Genomic DNA, 19917 nt, shown 5'->3' with positions numbered 1-19917 from the left:
AAACTATTTGTCCTGTAGAAAATGCCCAGTGAGTGGACAGGTGGAAGGCCTTAATATATTAGAGCTTTGTCCTAGGTAAGTGTTTGGGCTCTTGAGTGAGACTTCCTGGGTCTGGGCCAGCTCCTTTGCTGCCAACTCTGTGACCCTAGACAAATGGCTTAAACCTCAGCTTCTTCAACTGGGTTGCATAGTAGTTAGTGTTTGCCTGAAGGGTTTTTATAAAGATTAAAGGAGATAATGAATATCAAGTATGAAGCAAATAGTGTTTAATACATATTAGTTGCATATTAGTATTATTTTAAAAATTATCCTTAGGAACACTTCATTTTGGGAAATTGTTTTATGTGACTAAGTGTCAGGTGAGGAAATTACAAGCCATAAATACCCTTTTCAGAGACTGCTATATACCAGCCTCAGTTTGAGGCCCATGGGACAAAAAAGAAAGAAACCATGACACATTTCCATTAGAAATTCACAGCCAACTGGGAGGAGGATGGAGATAGATAAACCTGAAATACCGTGATAAGTGCTTGACCGAAAAGGTTTAGTACAATCAAAGCTCAAGAGCAAAGAGCTTTGAATTTTGACTTAAGGTTTTCACAGAAAGCTTTAGAAGGGAAGTGAATGTGGCCTGGGCCTTGGCAGAAGCACAAGTCAGAAAGTGGAAGTGTTTTCGGAGGTGAGCAAGGCTTCCCAATTGGGGTGTCTGCCAGTGTGTGTGTCACCTGGGTCCCTGAAAGAATGCAGGCAAGGAGCATTTTGAAAGCAGCAACGCTCTCAGAAGAGTTGTCTAAGCAGGTCACTCTAACTCACCTGGAAGCTCTAGAGGTACCGCTTTATCGCAGTTTCTTGGGGCTGATTTTCTTCACTGTAGGCCGGAGACCGCTACGAAGCTTTGCAATCTGGGGTAGGCCCAGGAGCATGTTTACTTACGAATAGAATGTGTGGCTGTGGAACAATGAGGTTTCATAGGCCTCCCTCACCTTCCCCTATCTCTTTTGGTCTGAATTTCCATTAATATGATTTGAACAGCATTTTATTGGACATTCAGGAAACAGTTTACACTCTAAAATACCCCTGTGACCCAGTTGCATTTACACAGTGTTTTAAAAGCCAAAATTTACTGATTGCCCAAGTAGAGAGACAAGAGGATAGAAAGACTAGAGGATCTTAACGGAATTTATGACTGTGCCAAGGGTCCATTTCTGACTGTATGTATCACTCCTACAAAAGAACAGAAACGTTCCATCTTTCTTTTTCAGTTTCTGAGGCTGGAGATGAAGGCGCGTGGACCACTGTTGAATGGGTGTCGTCTCTGTTCTCCCTGCCAACAGCGTCTTAGGCTGCATTAAAGCGGCCCCTTGCTGTCTGTTGAACCCATACGTGCTCCCTCTGAAAAGCCCGTGGGTGTCAGGAGGGTTTACTGCCGTGGAGTGGGAACTGTCTTGGTGCCAGGCTGTGTGCTGGGTGTCACATGAAGGGTGTTCTCAGAGTAGAGCTGTTAACATAGTTTTAATGTGAGGAGAGACCAGCAAGATAAACAGCTTTACATGAGCAGTTAGTGGTGGAGGCAGGACTCTGAATGAGGCCTTTAGGCATCTGTGTCCATGGTTTTCTTTTGTTACGCGTGGTATTCACTCTGTACTGTTCCTTTTATGGTATTTCTTTCTTAAACTTCTCATGAAGTTTGATTTCAGGAAAGGTCTTCATGAATGGGCTTGCTGCATTTGGAAAACATAGTTAAATGAAGTTTTTCCTAATGTGTTACCAAGTCGATTTACATTTGGTTTAGTCTTATTAGTATCTGGGGCAACTCTTCCTGGCAAAGAAAAGGGTTGGTTTATTTTTATAAGATAAATATCAGTCAGTGCTGTCCACTGTTGAATGCTGGGGTTATGTAACTTTACAATCACCTACCTGTATCCGTGGCTCTCTGATGAGTAGATTCAACCAGCAATTGATCATGTAGTAACATAGTCTATTTTTACTGAAAAAGTTTCATGTGTAAGTGTTCAAAAGTCAACTGTATTTTGGATAGGGACCTTCAGCCTCCGTCATTTGAACTCAGCAACCTAATTTTATGATATTGATTCTTTCAAGTGCAGAATCCACTGATAGTAAAAATAACCTGACTTCAGTTTTTCTAGAATTGCCATGCAGAAGGAAGGAAAGGACCCCTTTTGAATAAAGTCCCCCAGTTGCTTCATTCATTACCTGTAGATTGCTAGCTTAATTTGCTCTTTTACCAGAAGAAACCAAATTTCATAATGTGTGGGGTTTTTAGTGGCAAAATAGTTATGAAGGTAGGTCTCTGTTACTGTCAAAAAGTAACCATTTCCCTCCTCCTCTCTGTTGAAATAAGACAAGTATTATGCTTAAGTCTCAAAATTTTGCCTTCTTTGCCCTTATTTTTTCTCAGATGTTTTTCTTCACCTTTTCTTTCATGCTTCTCTTTCCCATTACTTCTGAATGATAATCAGGAGCACCCCCACCCCTACCCCAGCCAGGGACTCTTTTGCCTTCTTTCAACAGTTTGAAAATAGATCCATGGTGATTTAAAAAGTAATCAGATAACTATAAGTTATTAAAGTATCCAGTTTATAGTTGGGGTATTTCAGGGTCATTAGATCAGACACACTTTCCTTGACTATTTGTCCCAAGTTTGCTGTCTTCAGTTCACTTATTTTATTCATGCTAAAAATACGTATTTTCCTCCTGTTTTGTTCTAGACTCTGTGCTAGTTGTCACTTTTTTCTCCCACGGCCCAGGCAGTTGGTGGTTCTCCCAACAGAACGTTGCCACCTAGGCCTGTTATATGTAGCTATCAGACCTCCTTTTTTTTTTCCCACTCAAGAAAGACTATCTGAATTCCCAGGAATGAAAGAGAAGGTGTTAATTTTGAAGCCATTCTAGTGTATAAAAATAGTGACTTATCACCATAATTTAGCATGGAGTTTCACATGGTTGCTTACAGCAGCCCTCACAACTAGCCAATCCTGATGTTCTGATAAGCCAGGTGCTGCTGGGTGTATGAAGTTAACTAGTCTTGGGTCATCAAGGAGAAGACTTAGTGATGGAGGTAGGATGTACCCACATAATTGTAATTCAAGAGAAAATGTGGTCGGTGTCATTAGCAATATAGGACCCCTCTATTGTTTTCCTGGGGTGAAGAGATTAATTTGGGGAGTATCAGAGAGGACGTATGGTATCATAGTGGCCTGGCAGCTTTGTGGGAAGAAGAGCAGTGTGGTGGGAGGAGGTTTAATGTGGTTATTTTGAACCCCAAAGCCACATATACCATCCATTCATTTGATTCTTAACATTGTGTATTCTGTTTGAAATTGAAATTACACATAAATACATACAAAGGCACATACTCTAAAACACATTCATACATAATTAAATAGCATAATCAAAATCCTTGAATCTCAATGATATATTTTTCTCTAGGCACTGGCAGTCATTTTGACCTCTCCAGTTGATAACAGCTTGCCAGACTTAAAATTTCCTGCTGATTTTTTTTACTAGTTAAAAAATGTGTTATATCATAAAATATTGGGTATTAAAACCCAGTATGGGTTTAATTACCACTCAAGCATCTCATCCTGAAGTGATTAATAAGCCACAAAAATAACTGTTTCCTTTTCTCTCTGTATAGCGTTGGTATTTTTGGAAATTGGGTTGCCTATGCCAAGTTGTTTTTTTTTTTTTGTAGATAGACTGGGAATTGTTAACTGGTCTATCAATTCAAAGAAATTGTTGTTCCTTTATTAAAAACATACCAGATAACTAATTCCATTTAGAGTTCTCAATCACTTCTACTCTTGAGGCAGTGACATGAATCATGTAATTGCTTCAGATGCTCAACAGAAGTTTCTTGCTAAGGAAGCCACAGGAACATGTTCTTCTCCCCTCCCCACCCCCCCCTTTTTTTTTTTGACTAGACACAGCTTTTAATAATAAGATTTTATCAGAATGAAGATTTAAAAATTATTAAAATGAAGATTTTATTGATAAGTAATCTTAACGCCTATCAAACTGAAATAATTGAGAAAATTTCAATACATTCTTATTTTGAAATACTATATGGTTATTAAAAATGAGGATGCTCAAACTGATTAACTTAAAGCATGAAATTTTCAGCTTAGGCGTTTTAAGTGACTGTGTTTACTGATATATTTGTATATAGAGGAAGGTACAGAATGATATTATCCATTAGGATATTAGAATTGGTCAAAGGATGGGAAAACAGAGGGGAAGATTATGAACAGAAGACAGACCAGAAATGGACTTATATACATGGAATCGGGGAAAGCAGGAGGATTTAATAAATGGTTTGAAATAGTTGGTTAGGTATTTTGGGGAAAAAGATTATGAACAGAAGACAGACCAGAAATGGACTTATATACATGGAATCGGGGAAAGCAGGAGGATTTAATAAATGGTTTGAAATAGTTGGTTAGGTATTTTGGGGAAAAAAAATAAGCCCAATCCCCACCTCATTCCTGTGTCAGAATGAATTCCATATTGATTAGTTATTTACATTTTTTAAAAATAATGAAGTCTTGTAAGTTCTACAAGGAAACATTAGTGAATATTTTTTTATTTTGAAGTGAAGACCTAAATATGACCCTCAAACCCAAAAACAATTAAGGACATTTAAACTGACCAGACAGGCCACCACTGTGTGATTTTTGGCAACCGCATTTATGTTTGTAGTCATCAGCATGAACCATTTAAACTGGTGGGATTTAACTGTATTATTTAAACTTTCACATGAGTATGTATAAAGAGCAATTTGTTTATCAATATTACTTCAAATGAATGAATGAGAAATATTAAATAATTGTGAGAAAGCATGTAAGAAACTGGTTGTGTGCAGTTTAACTTCGGGCTGGGCATAGTGGGGAAGGTGCATCTTTTTTGTTTTTCTTTTTTTTACTGTTTTCACCTCTACCATATGAGTATATAGTTGTTTCATTGAGAAAAGAAATTTTTTTTTAAGTCACTGAAAAATATTTTAGGATTTAGATTTCTGAAAGATTTTGTCAGACTCATAATTATTTCAGACAATCATCTTTTAGGGGAAAGAAGTCTAGAGAGTGAAATTTGTTGCAGGTTTGTGTGCATATGTAATAGGGAGAGGCACAGATATTGGTGACTTGTATCCCAGGTGGGCGCTCATCCCACTGAGTGACTTCGTATATGGACGGGATCCTTGGAGGCTGCGTGCAGTTAGGTTTTGAAAAATGTATGTTATCTTACGAAACAGTTTTATTCTCAATCTAAAACATTTGATTCTTACAAAGCATTCGTTTTAGTTAATAATACTTCTGACTAAGATTTATCATAGTATAGAATGTGAAATTCATATAAATTATTATGAAAAAATAGGAGCCATCAGAGAATGTAGAGAGATCTACATCTGGAAGGATCTCTACTCTCCTGGGAGTTGTCTTTCGCATTACTCTCGTGGAAGAGTTTGAGAAACACTATCCTGGGTAAATATGAACAGGTAACAGTAACTTAGCATCATCTTAACACTTTATTTGGGTTTTGAGTTCTGAAATTATAAAGTGAAAGGAAGCATTTCAGAAAAGGCAAATTTTATTAGCAATTTAGCCCACTAGAATGAATGTTTGATTATGTTAACTTAGAGTTCTTACCGAATCCAGTAAATGCCTGAGCTGGTAGATATTTTAATCATGAAAAGTATAATCCAGTTAAAGTTAAGGAAACAAAATAGACTAGTTTTAATCAGATTTACTCTGATTTCTCTTCCTCTTTTTCTTTTCACTACCACAGGTCACAGTAATGAAAGGCAGTAATAGAAATAAGGATCATTCAGCAGAAGGAGAAGGGACTGGAAAACGACCAAAGCGCAAGTGTCTCCAGTGGCATCCGTTGCTAGCAAAGAAGCTCCTTGACTTTTCAGAAGAGGAAGAAGAGGAAGACGAAGAGGAGGATATTGACAAGGTAATTTCTCCGTTTATCGTAGAAGTTTGAAGTTTGAACCTTCATTCAGAAACTGCAGTGGACACGTGTGGTACAGTGAGTGTGTTCCTAGGAGTCTGCGTAACTTGAATTCTATTTAACTACTTTATCTACAGTTTCATTCCAAATGCTGATGACTCTTAAAGTATCTATACTTCCTAATAATTTAGACCGGAAGCAGATCCTTCTTAATTAGTATTTCTCTCAATTCACTAATGATTTGCAGGCAATAGTCAAGTGAAGTGAGTTCATCAAATGTGGTATGCTCACCTTGCACCCCCCTGTTGCTCCTCTGGCCTCTCTTTCCTCGCGCCCAGCCCAGCCTTGCGGCCACAGGCAGGTGCAGCGCTCTTCAGGCTTCATCCTTGAGGCCTTCGGAGCACCCGGGTGCTGCCTCCCCGCCCAGCCCCCTCCTCTGCTCTCACACTGGAGCAGCCAGCTCTTGCTTAGGAAAGTGCACCGTGATGCAGGTGACTAGAAAGCCACACATTCCTCCAGATCCTGGCATGACTGGTTCCGCACCTTTCACCTCCCCGCAGATGTCGCTCCCACCCAAGTCTTCCCCATCTGAGGAATTTGTCCCCTTGAACTTCTTCCTGTTTGCTATGTGTCCTTGTTTATGTCTGTCTTCCCAGACTAGAGTGTGACCTCAGCAGGGCAGGGGTCTTCCCCTTCCTGTCGTCTTCTGCTTCCTTAAAGCCCAGAATGGTGGTTGGCGCAGAGTAGATTTTAAACAGTTATATGCTCAATGGGCTTCCCTGGTGGCTCAGATGGTTAAGAATCTGTCTGCAAAAAAAAAAAGAATCTGCCTGCAATGCAGGAGACCTGGGTTCGATCCCTTGGTTGGGAAGATCCCCTCGGGGAGGGCATGGCAACCCACTCCAGTATTCTTGCCTGGAGAATCCCCATGGACAGAGGAGCCTGGTGGGCTACAGTCCATGGGATTGCAAAGAGTTGGACTTGATTGAGTGACCTTCACTTTCACCTTTCATGGTCAATGGAAGAATGAATGAGTACATATTTTGTGTCACTACAAATATTATAAACATTCTTCAATATTCAGTCCATCTTTTGTCCTAGGCTTGGGTCAACTCCCTTTTTTGCTCTGTTTATGAGGAATTATTAAGATTTTTCCTGTTTTGCAGACTTCTTCTCTAGGTACTGTTTATGGTCTCCTCACCGCTGAACTTTTCTTCTCTTTCACAGAGAAAATAGAGGCCACCAAAAACGACTCCTTCCACTTTCTCTACTCAGCTTACTCTTACCTCGGTCCTTCTCCATCTTTTCCTTTCCTTTTTCAGAGAAGTGGTGTCATTCTTGCTATTTGAGGAAATTGCCAAGTTTATGCTCATGCTTAATTTGATCTTTCTCATGCATTTGCACCTATTGATGACTTGGTTCTTGAAGCTGTCTCCTGTGTCCATGACAGCACTCACTGTTATTTCTGTTCCTACCTTCTCAACTATACCTTTCTGGTTTCTTCCGTCTGTTGTCCGTCTGTTATTTTACCCTCAAATCTTGTTGTTTTCTGAGCGTCTTACCTTAATTTCTGTCTCCATCCTCAACCTTTCCCCTAAATTCTGGACTTGTCTTTCTGACTATTTCCTTGACATGTCCACTTTAAATGTCAAGTCAGAATCTCAGATTGAATGTGTTCAAAATGAAGCTTTGACTGTTCTTCTCCAAACCCCATGCTCCGGCACCTTTTTTTCGTTTTTCAGTGAATGGCAACTCCCGCTGTCAGATTGGTCAGACCTGACACCGTGTTTGTTCTCTTTTGCTCAAGTCTCTCATCTGTCCACCAGCGGGTGATAAGGTATCCTCAAGTTGACCCTTCATTAGCAGCGTCCTGCTGCCGCCATGATCCGAGCTACCCCAGTGCTACTGCATGCAGATTACTCTATTCTGCCTCTCTCTCCCTCGCTCCTGCCTTCTGCAGTCTTTTCTCAATAGAGCAGCCAGAGAGATCCTTCCAGAGTGACAGGTTGATCGTGCTACTTTTCAGCTTCATGAGGATGGGGATTCTGTATGCTCACTGCTCTGTCGGCATCCCCTGGGACAGTGGCTGCTCCGTATCCCATGCCCAGTAAACAGTTATTTAGTAAAAGAATGAAATCATTGAGTCCTCCTCTCTCTTTCGTCTGCAATCAAGAGGTCTCACGCACTGTCGGTCTTACTTTATGTTGGTACATCAGTTCATTATCCCAACTCAGCCTTCCCTGCCAAGAGCCTCTTCACATTCTGTCTTCTCAGTACTGATCTTTCTGCTCCCCACTGGATATAACTTCCCTTCGTCTGAGGAAAAGTGTTCTCAGTTGTGTGTGAAGGAATCTTGCTGCCAAAGTTGGACACATTCTTTCTTTACCAACCTGTACATTCAGTGAAGACACCGCCACTCTTGCTTCTCCCTCCTTAGTGAGTTCTCTCTGTCCCCAGTTCTCCGTTCTCATGATACTGCCTTGACTCAGCCCTGTCCCGGTTCTTGTGTGGACTGCTGGTGCGAACTTTTCGTTTGTCCCTCTAGTTTTGTCTGCTGCCGGTGTTGCTCCTGTAATTCATGCTCTACACTAATGACGGGGCTTGTCCTGGAATCCAGAGCTGACAGCACCTTCCCCCCGCTGAAACCACTCCTGGCTCTGCGTGGCTTCTAGTAGCGGTCTCAGACTCCGGTCTGGCGCTAGTGTCGGCTTGTTGCAGAGGGTTACTTGGCCTCTGGTGAAAGAAAAAAAAAAAAGTCCAGATAATTTTTCATTTTGATTTAATTTATATACCGTGCACGTGTTTGTTTACGTACTTTTCAGTTAGTTAATTTAATGAAATAATTGCAATAGAAGTCAAAAAAAATGTTTTTTTAGTGTTCATACTTGACAGAACAAAAAGTCCCAGTCTATGTTGGTCCCCTTCAAGGGGTTTTTGTGAGTCATACAATCTGAAACCACTCATTTTATTTACAGGATTAAAGGCACCTATTTTTCTTTTATGTTTTAAAAATGACAAAGCATGTTGTTCATGAAACGGCCCATACCTTCTTCTACAACTACAACTCTAGTTCTCCATTCTCATCTTTTGTATACTGGTTCTATTAAACTTCTTATAACTATCTGAAAAAACCATTGAGCCTTAATCTTTGTTAGTTCCCCATGGCCTTGCGTTGACTACCTTATATACTCTGGTTTGTCTTTCAAAATTTAGCCCAGACGATGCTTTTCTAGGGAGACTTTTCTGTTGTTCTACCAATCCACTAGTGTTTCATTATCACACTGGTTTCTTGTTGCAGTCGTCATCCTGCTTTTTAATTTATTTACTTTTATGTCTTTCTCCTCTCCCAAAACAGTGAGCTCCTGGGGCCAGGATCTTGTCTTATTTATCTCTTTTTCCAACTCTTATCTTGAGTTCTATAATTTAGTCACTGGATCAAAGTTATTTTTTCTGAAGGGAAAATAAAATTACTTCCTCTACCTATATAATACATATTTTTATGCCTGATTTTTCTGTAACTTCTTAGTCAGTTTCAGAATGAAAGATAAATATTCCTTGAAAACTCATGTCATTGTTAATGATTATACCCATAACAAGGAAGCTAGATCTGTAGCCTTCACTCCGGGTAATAATCCCTAATGTACTTCCAGATCAGGTAGCTCTGACTTCGAGATTGTTCTGTACTATTTGTGTCTGAAGACAATTGATGGTTAATTAAATGCATATACAATGCTTAATTTAAATTTAAAAGACTTTTAAAGAACATTTAGTTGGATTAAATTAGTGATTTGTCTTAGAGTGTCTGTAACAGTTGCCCAATAAACATGATATAAAAGAAGCTGATTGCCTTATTATTGTAATGGTCTCAAAGTGTGATCCTTAGACCAGCAGCATCAGCGTAACTGCACAGCTTGTTAGAAATACAAACCCTCAAAGCCTACTCCAGACTTACAGAATACGAAACTCTGGCAATGGGACTTAACAATCTATGTTTTAACAAGACCCCCAAGGATTCCTATGCCCACTTACATTTAAGAACTACTGCTCTATTGTATGTATAATGCAGTCTGACAGCTTTTTTGATCCTTCTTGATTTTAACTATGAAACCGCATTAAAGGAATGGTTTTAGTAAGCATTCTGGACTTCTGTTCTTGTTTGCAGTGTTTCCAAGAAATACCATGGAATCATATTTTAGCCTCAGAAGATACTTAACAGTGTTATTATATTCTAAGATTCTGTGGTCAGAGATGTGCTTTAAGAAATTAAACCTGCAGCCGTGCATAGGGAGTATTATAAGGGATTAAAAGCAGGAAGATGAAGCCATAGGCCAGAGGGCTAGTAGGACAGTGGCAATGAGGATTACACAGATGGGCAGGATCAGAGCTTTGCAGAAGTCCTTGAAGATCTTGAATTGAATGAGATGCTTAGAAAAATGGAGGATTCAAAAGCAGTTTTGAAAGTTTAAGCCCTGTCACCATAGAATTTCAGTAGACAAGAATGTGTGATTATCTATAGACTTGAAAATTTACTTGCATAGTTCTTCCTTCAAATAATGTCAAATGTCTGTTTTGATTTTTATGGTAGGAGGCTTCACTCTGATGTGCACAGAAACATTAGATAGTCTTATTAGATTTTTATTCGTTTTCACATTATTAGTTGTACAAAAGCACTTTCCAAAAAGGAGGCAGACAGAACCAATATTCATGTATCTTTATGAGGATATTGTTGTTAACTTTGAGACCCATATACTATGAAATGGGTTTAATCCTTTATCCACTGGTTAGTTAGGTGCTAATATTATACAAGACATTAAATTAGGCACTGTGTATGAGGGAAATAAGAGAAGTTTTGTCCTCAAAGAGCTCACTGTTAGTGAGAAAAAAAAATGCAAGCAATTATAACAACAATGTAATATATGCTGTAATAGAGACATGCACAGGTTGCTATAGAAACTCAGCAAAAGAAAACATTGTAAGTTGGTTACCAGCCACAAATAGTGGTTGATAGTTTTTTAAACACCCCCCCCATTTATAAATTGTTTAAATAGAGATAAAGAAAAATAAAATTTAAAAACCAACACTAATTGTTGAAAACAGAGTCATCTAGGATATGTTAAACATTATGGCTTTTGTTTTGTTGGTAATAGGTTCAACTTCTTGGGGCCGATGGCCTAGAGCAAGATGTTGGTGAAACTGAAGATGATGAATCACCGGAACAGCGAGCCCGGAGACCAATGAATGCTTTTCTCTTATTTTGCAAACGTCATCGCTCTCTTGTACGTCAGGAACACCCCAGGCTTGATAACCGAGGTGCTACCAAGATACTAGCTGATTGGTGGGCTGTTCTCGATCCAAAGGAAAAGCAGAAATACACAGACATGGCCAAGGAGGTAGGTTACAGTGAGGAGGCTTTGTGGTAACTGTGAACAGCCAATCCTGCAGCCCCCAGTTAGCAGAGTCCATGCTAAAGGTCTAGCAGCAGCACGAAGGTGAATCCCGAATCAAGTGTTAAATGAAGACATACAAGCTTTGTTCCTATTCCTGAGTTCCACGTCCATCTTGCAGATACTGGTGAGGTGCCAAAAGAAACCTATTGCCGACAAGTTTTTTCTCACTGTATGTATTGCACTGATGGCCATGAGGCATGGATTTTTAGGAACGGTGATTTATTTATTATGAATGATTTTTGCTTTTAGTTTTTCTGGGAACCCAGCTTTTGCTGTCAGAGCATGCCCATGGTGAAGATGACAATCTTGATCTAGTTCTAAAGCTAAATAGCTTTGTAACCATATCTAAGTTAATTTCTGGGTCTCAGTTTTTTGCTTTTTGTTTTCTTTTTTAAAAAACGATGTTATTAGAAAGAGAAAGTTGGAACAAAATTTGCATCCCTTCCAGCACTAATTTTTTTTTAAATTTTGTAGCATACACAGTTATCAAAAGATACGCTTTGACTTGTTTCTGTGGGTAGTAAGTACAGCGTGAGTATTCAAAGCCAGTCAAGGAGCGAGCGTCAGTGGAACAGGACGTACTGTGATATGTGCATGCATGTAAACACTGTAAGCAGTAGCTTTCTATACAGGAATGCTTTCCAGAGGAGTGGAGTGATTGTTCCAGAATGTGACTTAATATATTCAAAAATTGTATCCTGATCTGTTTCTAAAGTAATCTTAAATTAGTGTGAGTTCATTGTACACTTAAAATGTATTGTGTAATGGATTTAGCAAGTAAGGGGAAAGCAAAGCAATATCAATGTGGTTAAACTTGAAAGGAATAATTCTCACTATATTTCTTTAGAGTTACAACTTGCAAATAATACTGATTCATGAAAAACCCCAGCCACCCAAACATTTGGTTAAGTTCTATGAAAAGATGGACCAGCAGGGGACAAATACAGAGTTTCAAGTGAGATATTTTATGAGACATCTCAGTATGTAGAAAAATAATTCTTTCAATTGCTGTGGTTTTAGTGAGTTTCTTAACAGGCTAACATGGAACATAAAAATTTATTACTCAGTGTTCAGGGAAATTTGAATCCAGAATAAATGATTAGCATAGTTGTTGTGTGATTAATGATCACATAAGGCTTCAGGAATTAACTGTATTGTTAAAGACAGAATTTTAACTATGTAGAGCATCTAGCAAATTTAAAATCAATTCCAGTGATCTACGTGATTTTAAATGCTACTGGAGATTTTCATTCTCATAACAGTCATTAACAGTAAAAGATTCCCATTAAGGAGCTTTAGATCCTTTCATAGTCATGCTTCTATGATAACACAGTTAATCCGGAACCTCACAGGGAGCTGCATAAGCTTCCTATAATTAAACTCTTGAGTTTGTTTTTGGATTACTGTTTTTTGGGTGACATGCAGTCTGTCCCATAATTGTTTACTTTCTCAAATACTGCTAATTGATAAACCCAACAGGTGGCCACTTTTAAGAGGAAGGAAGTCTTATTTTCATGCAGGAATTCCTTTACTAGTTACTAAATTAGCTTCACAATATTTGCCACTGTGGTGAGTAATGAAATCTAAATCTCACACGGTGCGCCACCCCGTCCCCCGCAAACTACTCCAGTGGAGACCGCAGCTGGATCTTCCACCCCACAGCTTGCCTTGTTCATAGTTGCTCTCATGAAATGTTGTCTCACTTCTAGTGCCACGTGTGGAAGGTTCAGCTGCTTTCAAAATCCTTATACAATTGGTTTCTAGTCTTCAGCGATACTTGTTTCTACCTACTTACCAAATGCTTTTGAAATTACAAAAGAGTGCAGGTAATTGGGCTGGTGTTTTTGTGTGTGACTATTACAGCCTTAATTGAAATGTCACTTGTTTTTTCGCTTGTTAAACCTTTCTCTGACTCATTACTTGCTGTCTGATTATTTTCTATTAGTGCATCTGGTGAGGGGAAGTACCTGTTTGGGGATTTTTCAGTTTTTTAAATTATTTCCCAGGGCTGATTTGTATTGTTGGGGGGGGGAGTTGAGTGAGGGTTTCATGTTTTCTGAGGGTTTTAACCTGCTCTAAGGGTTTAACCTGGCTTCCTTTCTTAAATTCAGCAGCATGTCTGATGGTGCTGCGGGCATTCATAGCCTCTAGCTTCTGCAGCTGCCTGGTAGCAGACTCAAACCGTATTATTGTTCCTTTTAACATCTTTATGTATACATTTGTACAAATGTGCAAATGTAAGTCTGCATTTTTTACTAGGACATTTCTGGAAACTTCTACTTGTCACTTAAACTAATAATCATAATTAATGGACAGCCAAGATAGAGGATCACCCATGCTATTCAGATAGAGCCTCAGTGCCAAAGAGAGGGGGGGATCTGGGAAGTTAAGACAATTTTGAATGACCTTTATCACACCCACTTTGGTTTTCGTAGCCTAGGCATGGGACAGAATGCATGCATTTATTGACTAGTTAGTCCATTCCAGAGTGGATGTGTTACTTAAGCATAAATATTTAGAGTCAGTTGTGATTGTCCCTCGGAGCTTCCCTGGTGGCTCAGAGGTAAAGAATCCACCTGCCAATGCAAGAAATCCTTCGGTCAGTATCCCCGGGTTCGATCCCTGGGTTGGGAAGATCTCCCGGAGAAGGAAATGGCAGCCGACTCCATTATTCTTGCCTGGGAAATCCCATGGCCCAGAGGAGCATGGCAGGCTACAGTCCATGGGGTTGCAGAGAGTTAGACATAACAGCAACAGTGTTCCTGTTCTTCAGAGCAGGGACCTAAGGCTGTTTGGAGTCAGTATCTTGACCAGTCACACAGTTGTGGACCCTGGGATAGTCCCCCTATTTGCTTCTAGCATCCTTGTAGTGTATATTGCTCACTTTAGTTGACTGGGAGACCAGAGATTTGAGTAAGAAGTGAAAAATGGTAACTATAGAATATCACGGTCTCAGGGGAAGAGTCTGCTTGTGCTGAGGTTGGGGGTATTTCAGAAAAGGCTTTATGAAGTTGTTAGTAGAACTTGGTATGTCCCTTGGCACAGGATTCAGAAGAAAGGCAAGGATACAAGCAGATAGGGAAAAAGAACAACTTTAGGAATGAGAAAGTTTTACCTGAAGCCTGAGCTGTTTGTAGGCGAGTAATAGGAAATGATGATATAAAAGCGAACATCTTGAGGAATTGGCCTAAAAAGTTGGAAGCTCGGTTGTACGTTAATAAAAGAGCAATGGAATCAAATGCAATAAAATACAGTTTAAAAGTAGCCTCATTGATCCCCACATTCTTGAGAAACAAGTGTTACGTTTGTTATTTCCATACAAGAATTATTTTATAATCTGTAATTTGGTGAGAGTTTTGTGAACAATTGAGTTATAGTCACGTTTTCATCTGTTTATTAAATGATTCTTAACACTTCTGTTCTTTGGAACTTCCACTTTGGTTTTCCAAGAATCTTTCTTGGGTCAAGCCATAGCTTGTCAATTGACATTTCTTTCCTCTATCGGATACTTTCCGCTACCTCTAATGAAATAACTTACTCTGTGTGGGTTTTTCTGAGTTTGACTTAACTGGGGCCCCAGCACTTTAAGGAGAGTTGGGTAATAAAACCAAAGATTTGGGCTTCACAGTTCTCAAATTTCTTGTTTCTGAGGCCTTTCCCATTCCTGTGTTCTGGATGTCAGGACTTTCTTATTATAAAAAAAACACTCCTGTTTATTTTTTGAAATAATATCAATTTTTGACTATTGCTTTATTCTCTCCAGGGTTCTGACTCATATAATCCTAGAAATAATCACACAAAATAGATACTATTTTCTGAAAGCTTAAGATGGGGACACTGCAGCCCGGAGGCATTAAGTAACTTATCCAGGCAGCGCATCACTAGCAGCAGAGTGTGGGTACCTTCTGCCTTTTCAGACCTTCTGAGCTTCCACATTTGTAAATTGACAGTGAGATGCCTGCCCTCACAGGGTTGAGGTTAAGATGCAAGTGAGGCATTGTGTGCACAGACATGAAGTTTAAAATGCTATGGAATATTAGCTGTTCCTGATAAGCTTATGTTTGTATTTCATACTTCTTTACCTAGTAATTTTTAAACTGTTTTTATTAGAACCTGTTAGCACACTGAAGTGCTACTAAAATACACAATTAATCTTTGAAACATAGGAGTCAACAAAACTAAAAGTATCATTTGCCCAGCTTGGCAGATACTCTCTAGTGTGATTAATGATTCCTAACAAAATAGATGTTCCATTAAGTGAGCTAACTACTTGATTTCAGAAATATCAGTCCATTTGCTAATTGTTAGTTGTTTTTCTAATTTGCTGATTGTTTTTCTGGGATTCTCTTGCTTTTTCTATGATCCAATGGATGTTGGCAGTTTGATCTCTGGTTCCTCTGCCTTTTCTAAATCCACCTTGTACATGAATTATCTGTTAATGCATTTCCAGAAATGCAGATAATGTTTGCTTACCCAGACCCTACCATCCTTTTATAAAGTGCCAAAATTAAAGCTTAAAAGAAATTCTGAAATTTTTATTTTTAATTAGTGCTAACTGATTAAACAGACTTTCTCCTACTTAACCCAAATTAGGGAGGAAAATTGTCCTTTAAAAAAATTTATATGTGGAAATGAACTCCTTGTCTCCGCAGTAATCCTTACAGGGAATGTAGGCAAAACCATATCTGTAGCCAACTCAGTTATTCCTTTATGACTTTTCTGCAAGAGAACCAAATAACTTCCTGGTCATTTATTCAAGTCACTTTTTGAAATGTATGGTTTTTACTGGAGTGGCTTTATCATGAAAGTTTCATAGGTTAGTGTATAATTTAAAATACTTCAGTTCTATCAGATACATAAACTTAATTCATCATCCTGTCATATAAAGGTCTGATTCATTTTCGTCCTGTTAAAATGTCTAGTAAGAATAATTCAGACCTATATGATAAGCTTTAACATTTTATGAGGAAAGGTTCCTAGTTCTAGGAAGTACTAATTAGTGCCACTTCTCAAATATCTTCCTCTCATCTTCCACCCTGTATAATGTGATTTCTGCCTGCCAAATTCTCCAAATTCATTAGCCATCTCAAAATTTATTATGCTAAAGATTCACTTAGCCCCTGCAAAGTTACAGAATTTAAAATGTATTATGCCTTTTTTTGAAAACAAGATAATTACTGAATAATCTCTTATAATTATGGTAGATTATTTTTTTTAATCATGGTGATATTTCACATATTTGCACCAGTATCAGCTCTCTCTATTTGTATAGATATTCCTAGGGTCCCTTATTACTTTACCTCAACAGGGTTATTATTCTCTCTCTCTGTTGAGAAGAGCTAGACTGCAAGAAATGCTGCCGGACTTTTTGAGCCAGCCCTCCCGCCCCACCTCCAATTAAGAACAAATACTTGGAGAACAATTAATAAGTACATCTCTCCTTAAGATGCTTTTTAAGATCAAATTTCCCATTCTTATAAATGATCTGTGAAAGTAATTTTGAGAACCAATTTTTTAAAGATTAACATAATACTGTCTTTTGGTTTATAATAATGCCATTGTCATATATAAAGTAGACCAAATACTGCGTCAAGGGTATGTATTTAATACCATTACTGAATAGCAGTGGTGTACTATCATTGCTAATGAAGTCTGGTGGTGGTTGAGATTGGAGAGAGGAGGGCCAACATTTACTAATAAGCACCTTCTCTGAGTCAGGAACTGTGCCTATAAAGTAGATTCACTTAGGTTATCTAATCAGTTAGAAATTTCCAAAACAAAAAAGAATTTAGTAAGGGAGTTTTTATTTTAATGGGAGATTTTTGAAAATAAGAATTATAGCAAGAGGCTAGTTACCTCGGGGATAGGACCAATAGCCTGTGGTTGATGTTTGTGAAGGATAACTGAGCTTCCCCCTCCACCCCCGGCAGGAACGCCCTCCCTTGGGATCCAGATGAGTGGGCCTGTCTCTTTGGTCCTTTCAGTCCTGTGCTGATGGATTTTTGCCCATATGGTTGACCAGCGTGATAACAGTTTCACTCAGCTGTTTGCTTCAGACTATATATAGCCGTTTCTGATTTCTCCCTTACTCAGCTTTCTCTGTAATCCCTTTCCTAATAACCTCATCACAACAAATGATTAAGCCTCTCTGTTGTCTCCTATAGCTGAATCAGAGCCAATGATTGATGGTGTGCTGGGCTCCAAGGACAGACATCCTCATACCCTGAGGCTCCTCCTGCTTCCACCCTCACTTGGTGTTCATACACTGCCTGTGTTGACCTGTCTGTCTGTTCATGAATTTATGACTTCTCCATCTAAGCTTTAAACTCCTTAAGGACAAGGGCTGTTTGTTATTCTTTTCTCTTGTCTCCTTCATTCTTAACCCTTTGCTATGTCATCTTACATCGAGTTTAAAAATATACAAGATTAATATTGCGGTTCATTGACATAGTATTGATCCTCATAGTGAATTCTCAGTTTCCACTTTCCATAAAACCCCACATACTCCAGGCCTGTCTTCTGCCCTTTGTCCTACGCATAGGTAGCTTCAGTAGTTATTGTTCAGTTGCTAAGTCGTGTCTGACTCTTTGCAACCCCATGAACTACAGCACACCAGGCTTCCTTGTCCTTCACTCTCTCCAGGAGTTTGCTCAGACTCATGTCCATTGAGTCTGTGATGCCATCCAACCATCTCACCCTGTCTTTCCCACCATTAGGAAATTTTCCAGTGAGTTGGCTCTTCACATCAGGTGGCTGAAGTATTAGAGCTTCAGCTTCACTATCAGTCCTTCCAATGAATATTCAGGGTTGATTGCCTTTATAATTGACTGGTTTGATCACTTTGCAGTTCAAGGGACTCTCAAGAATCATCTCTAACACCACAGTTCAAATGCATCAATTTGCTGGCACTCAGCCTTCTTTATGGTCCACTTCTCACAGACCCATTGAAAAATAGTTATCATGCTGGAGCCAGGGGAAGGTGTGTGGAACGTGTATTAAAAGAAGTAATATGTTTGAGTGGCTGATTGTGGATTGCAGTCAATTTGAAAACAGACACTAATTCATGCTCTTTTCATGCCCCGTGTTTAACCAGTGTCTGTCATCTAGTCCTTATAAAGTATTGGAGATGGAGGTGACTGAGCAGGTAAAATAAGTGCAAGAGAAAGAGATGTTTATGGTCAGTGATTGTCACCGCTTTACGTTGTCTTCAGCACAACTGCATATCATAAGTTAGTTTAAGCTAGCCCTTATTAATACCATCAGTGCTTTTAAGAATAGTCAATGCTGGTAATCATTCATTCATAAGAAGGACAGTATAGTTGTTTTCATTACACATGCAGATTTTCCTCAAAGCAAATTGGTAAATGATTCTTAGAAAAGGATATCATATTTACTGGGAAAGAACTATATTATCTTGCAGATTGATGACATAGGAAGGGAAGAAGGTGACACCTAGAAACAGAGGAAATCTGAAATCTAGTGACATCCATCCATCTAGGATCTTTCACAGTTGGGACTTTTTCTTTAAAAGAAAACAAAAACAAAAACACCAGAAGTATCAAAAACTTTCTTTTAAATGTCTTGTGACAGATATGTTACTTTGATAGTCCTTCGTTACTTTATAGAGTGGTGACTTTTATTCATATGACTGTTCATCCTACTGTTGCAGCTCGTGTGCCTTTTGCTGGGGCAGAATGATGATGCATGGTGTCTGCTACTTTGATTTTCATCTCACCCTTTCATTTGTCACTTTCCACCTCCAGACAGCAAGCGAAACTGTTTGTCTGCCTCAGCTTTACAAACATGTAAATCCCTCTCATGCATGCGAATGTGCTTGTATAGAGTACCTCTTACTTTCCATTGATAGCCCCAAATTTATTCTGCTATGTGATGATAAATTCTAGTTTGGATCTGGCCTTGGTATCCCGTTTTAATTATTTTTGTAAGAAAAGTAGAACTCATCTTACTGTATCTTCCTTCTGCATGTACCTATATATCAATATGCAGATGTACAGCTTTTAGTTTAACAACAGCAAAAAGATGATTCAGAAAATTTGAATCAAAGGTAATTCTGGGCGGTAATACTAAACCATTGACTACTAACTTTGCATTATATTGTCTACAGTACAATTTTCATTTATATGATTTAAAGTGAAGTGATGTTTATTAGTTTGATCAGATATACTGTTTTAACACTAAGGGTAAAGGAACTTCTTTTTTAAATGGGTTAGTTTAAAAAGCTGTTTCAATCTTATCCTAAATTAATTTTACACACAGTATTCATTTTGAAAAGCAAACTTTATAGGATTGAACAAATCATATTAATTAAATAAGGTATCTAGCAGTAGTAACAAAATCATTGAAGAATACATAAAAATATATTTTATCAAATGACGTAATTTTGGTAATAGAACATGAATAGCATACACATATTTTATTTAATTTTATTGTCGGGAAAGGGGATGGCAGAGTTGGGAAAGAGGGAGAAACCCATAGG

At 38.6% G+C, this 19917-nt stretch overlaps 1 protein-coding gene across 10 annotated transcripts in view; it reads left to right on the top strand.

The window, feature by feature from the left end:
- Nucleotides 1–19917, top strand: part of BBX (BBX high mobility group box domain containing) — a 281884-nt gene that overhangs the window by 186123 nt on the left and 75844 nt on the right. For all 10 annotated transcript variants that reach the window (XM_065913527.1, XM_065913530.1, XM_065913529.1 and 7 more), the window contains 2 exons: nucleotides 5806–5976; nucleotides 11121–11363. In XM_065913527.1, the coding sequence (XP_065769599.1) occupies nucleotides 5815–5976; nucleotides 11121–11363 (405 nt within the window). In that variant the 5' untranslated portion in view covers nucleotides 5806–5814. The remainder of the gene's footprint in view (nucleotides 1–5805; nucleotides 5977–11120; nucleotides 11364–19917) is intronic.

The sequence above is a fragment of the Muntiacus reevesi genome, chromosome 21 (genome assembly GCF_963930625.1).
Source record: "Muntiacus reevesi chromosome 21, mMunRee1.1, whole genome shotgun sequence".
Classification (NCBI taxonomy): domain Eukaryota; kingdom Metazoa; phylum Chordata; class Mammalia; order Artiodactyla; family Cervidae; genus Muntiacus; species Muntiacus reevesi.
This window is presented reverse-complemented; position numbering and strand designations above follow the sequence as displayed.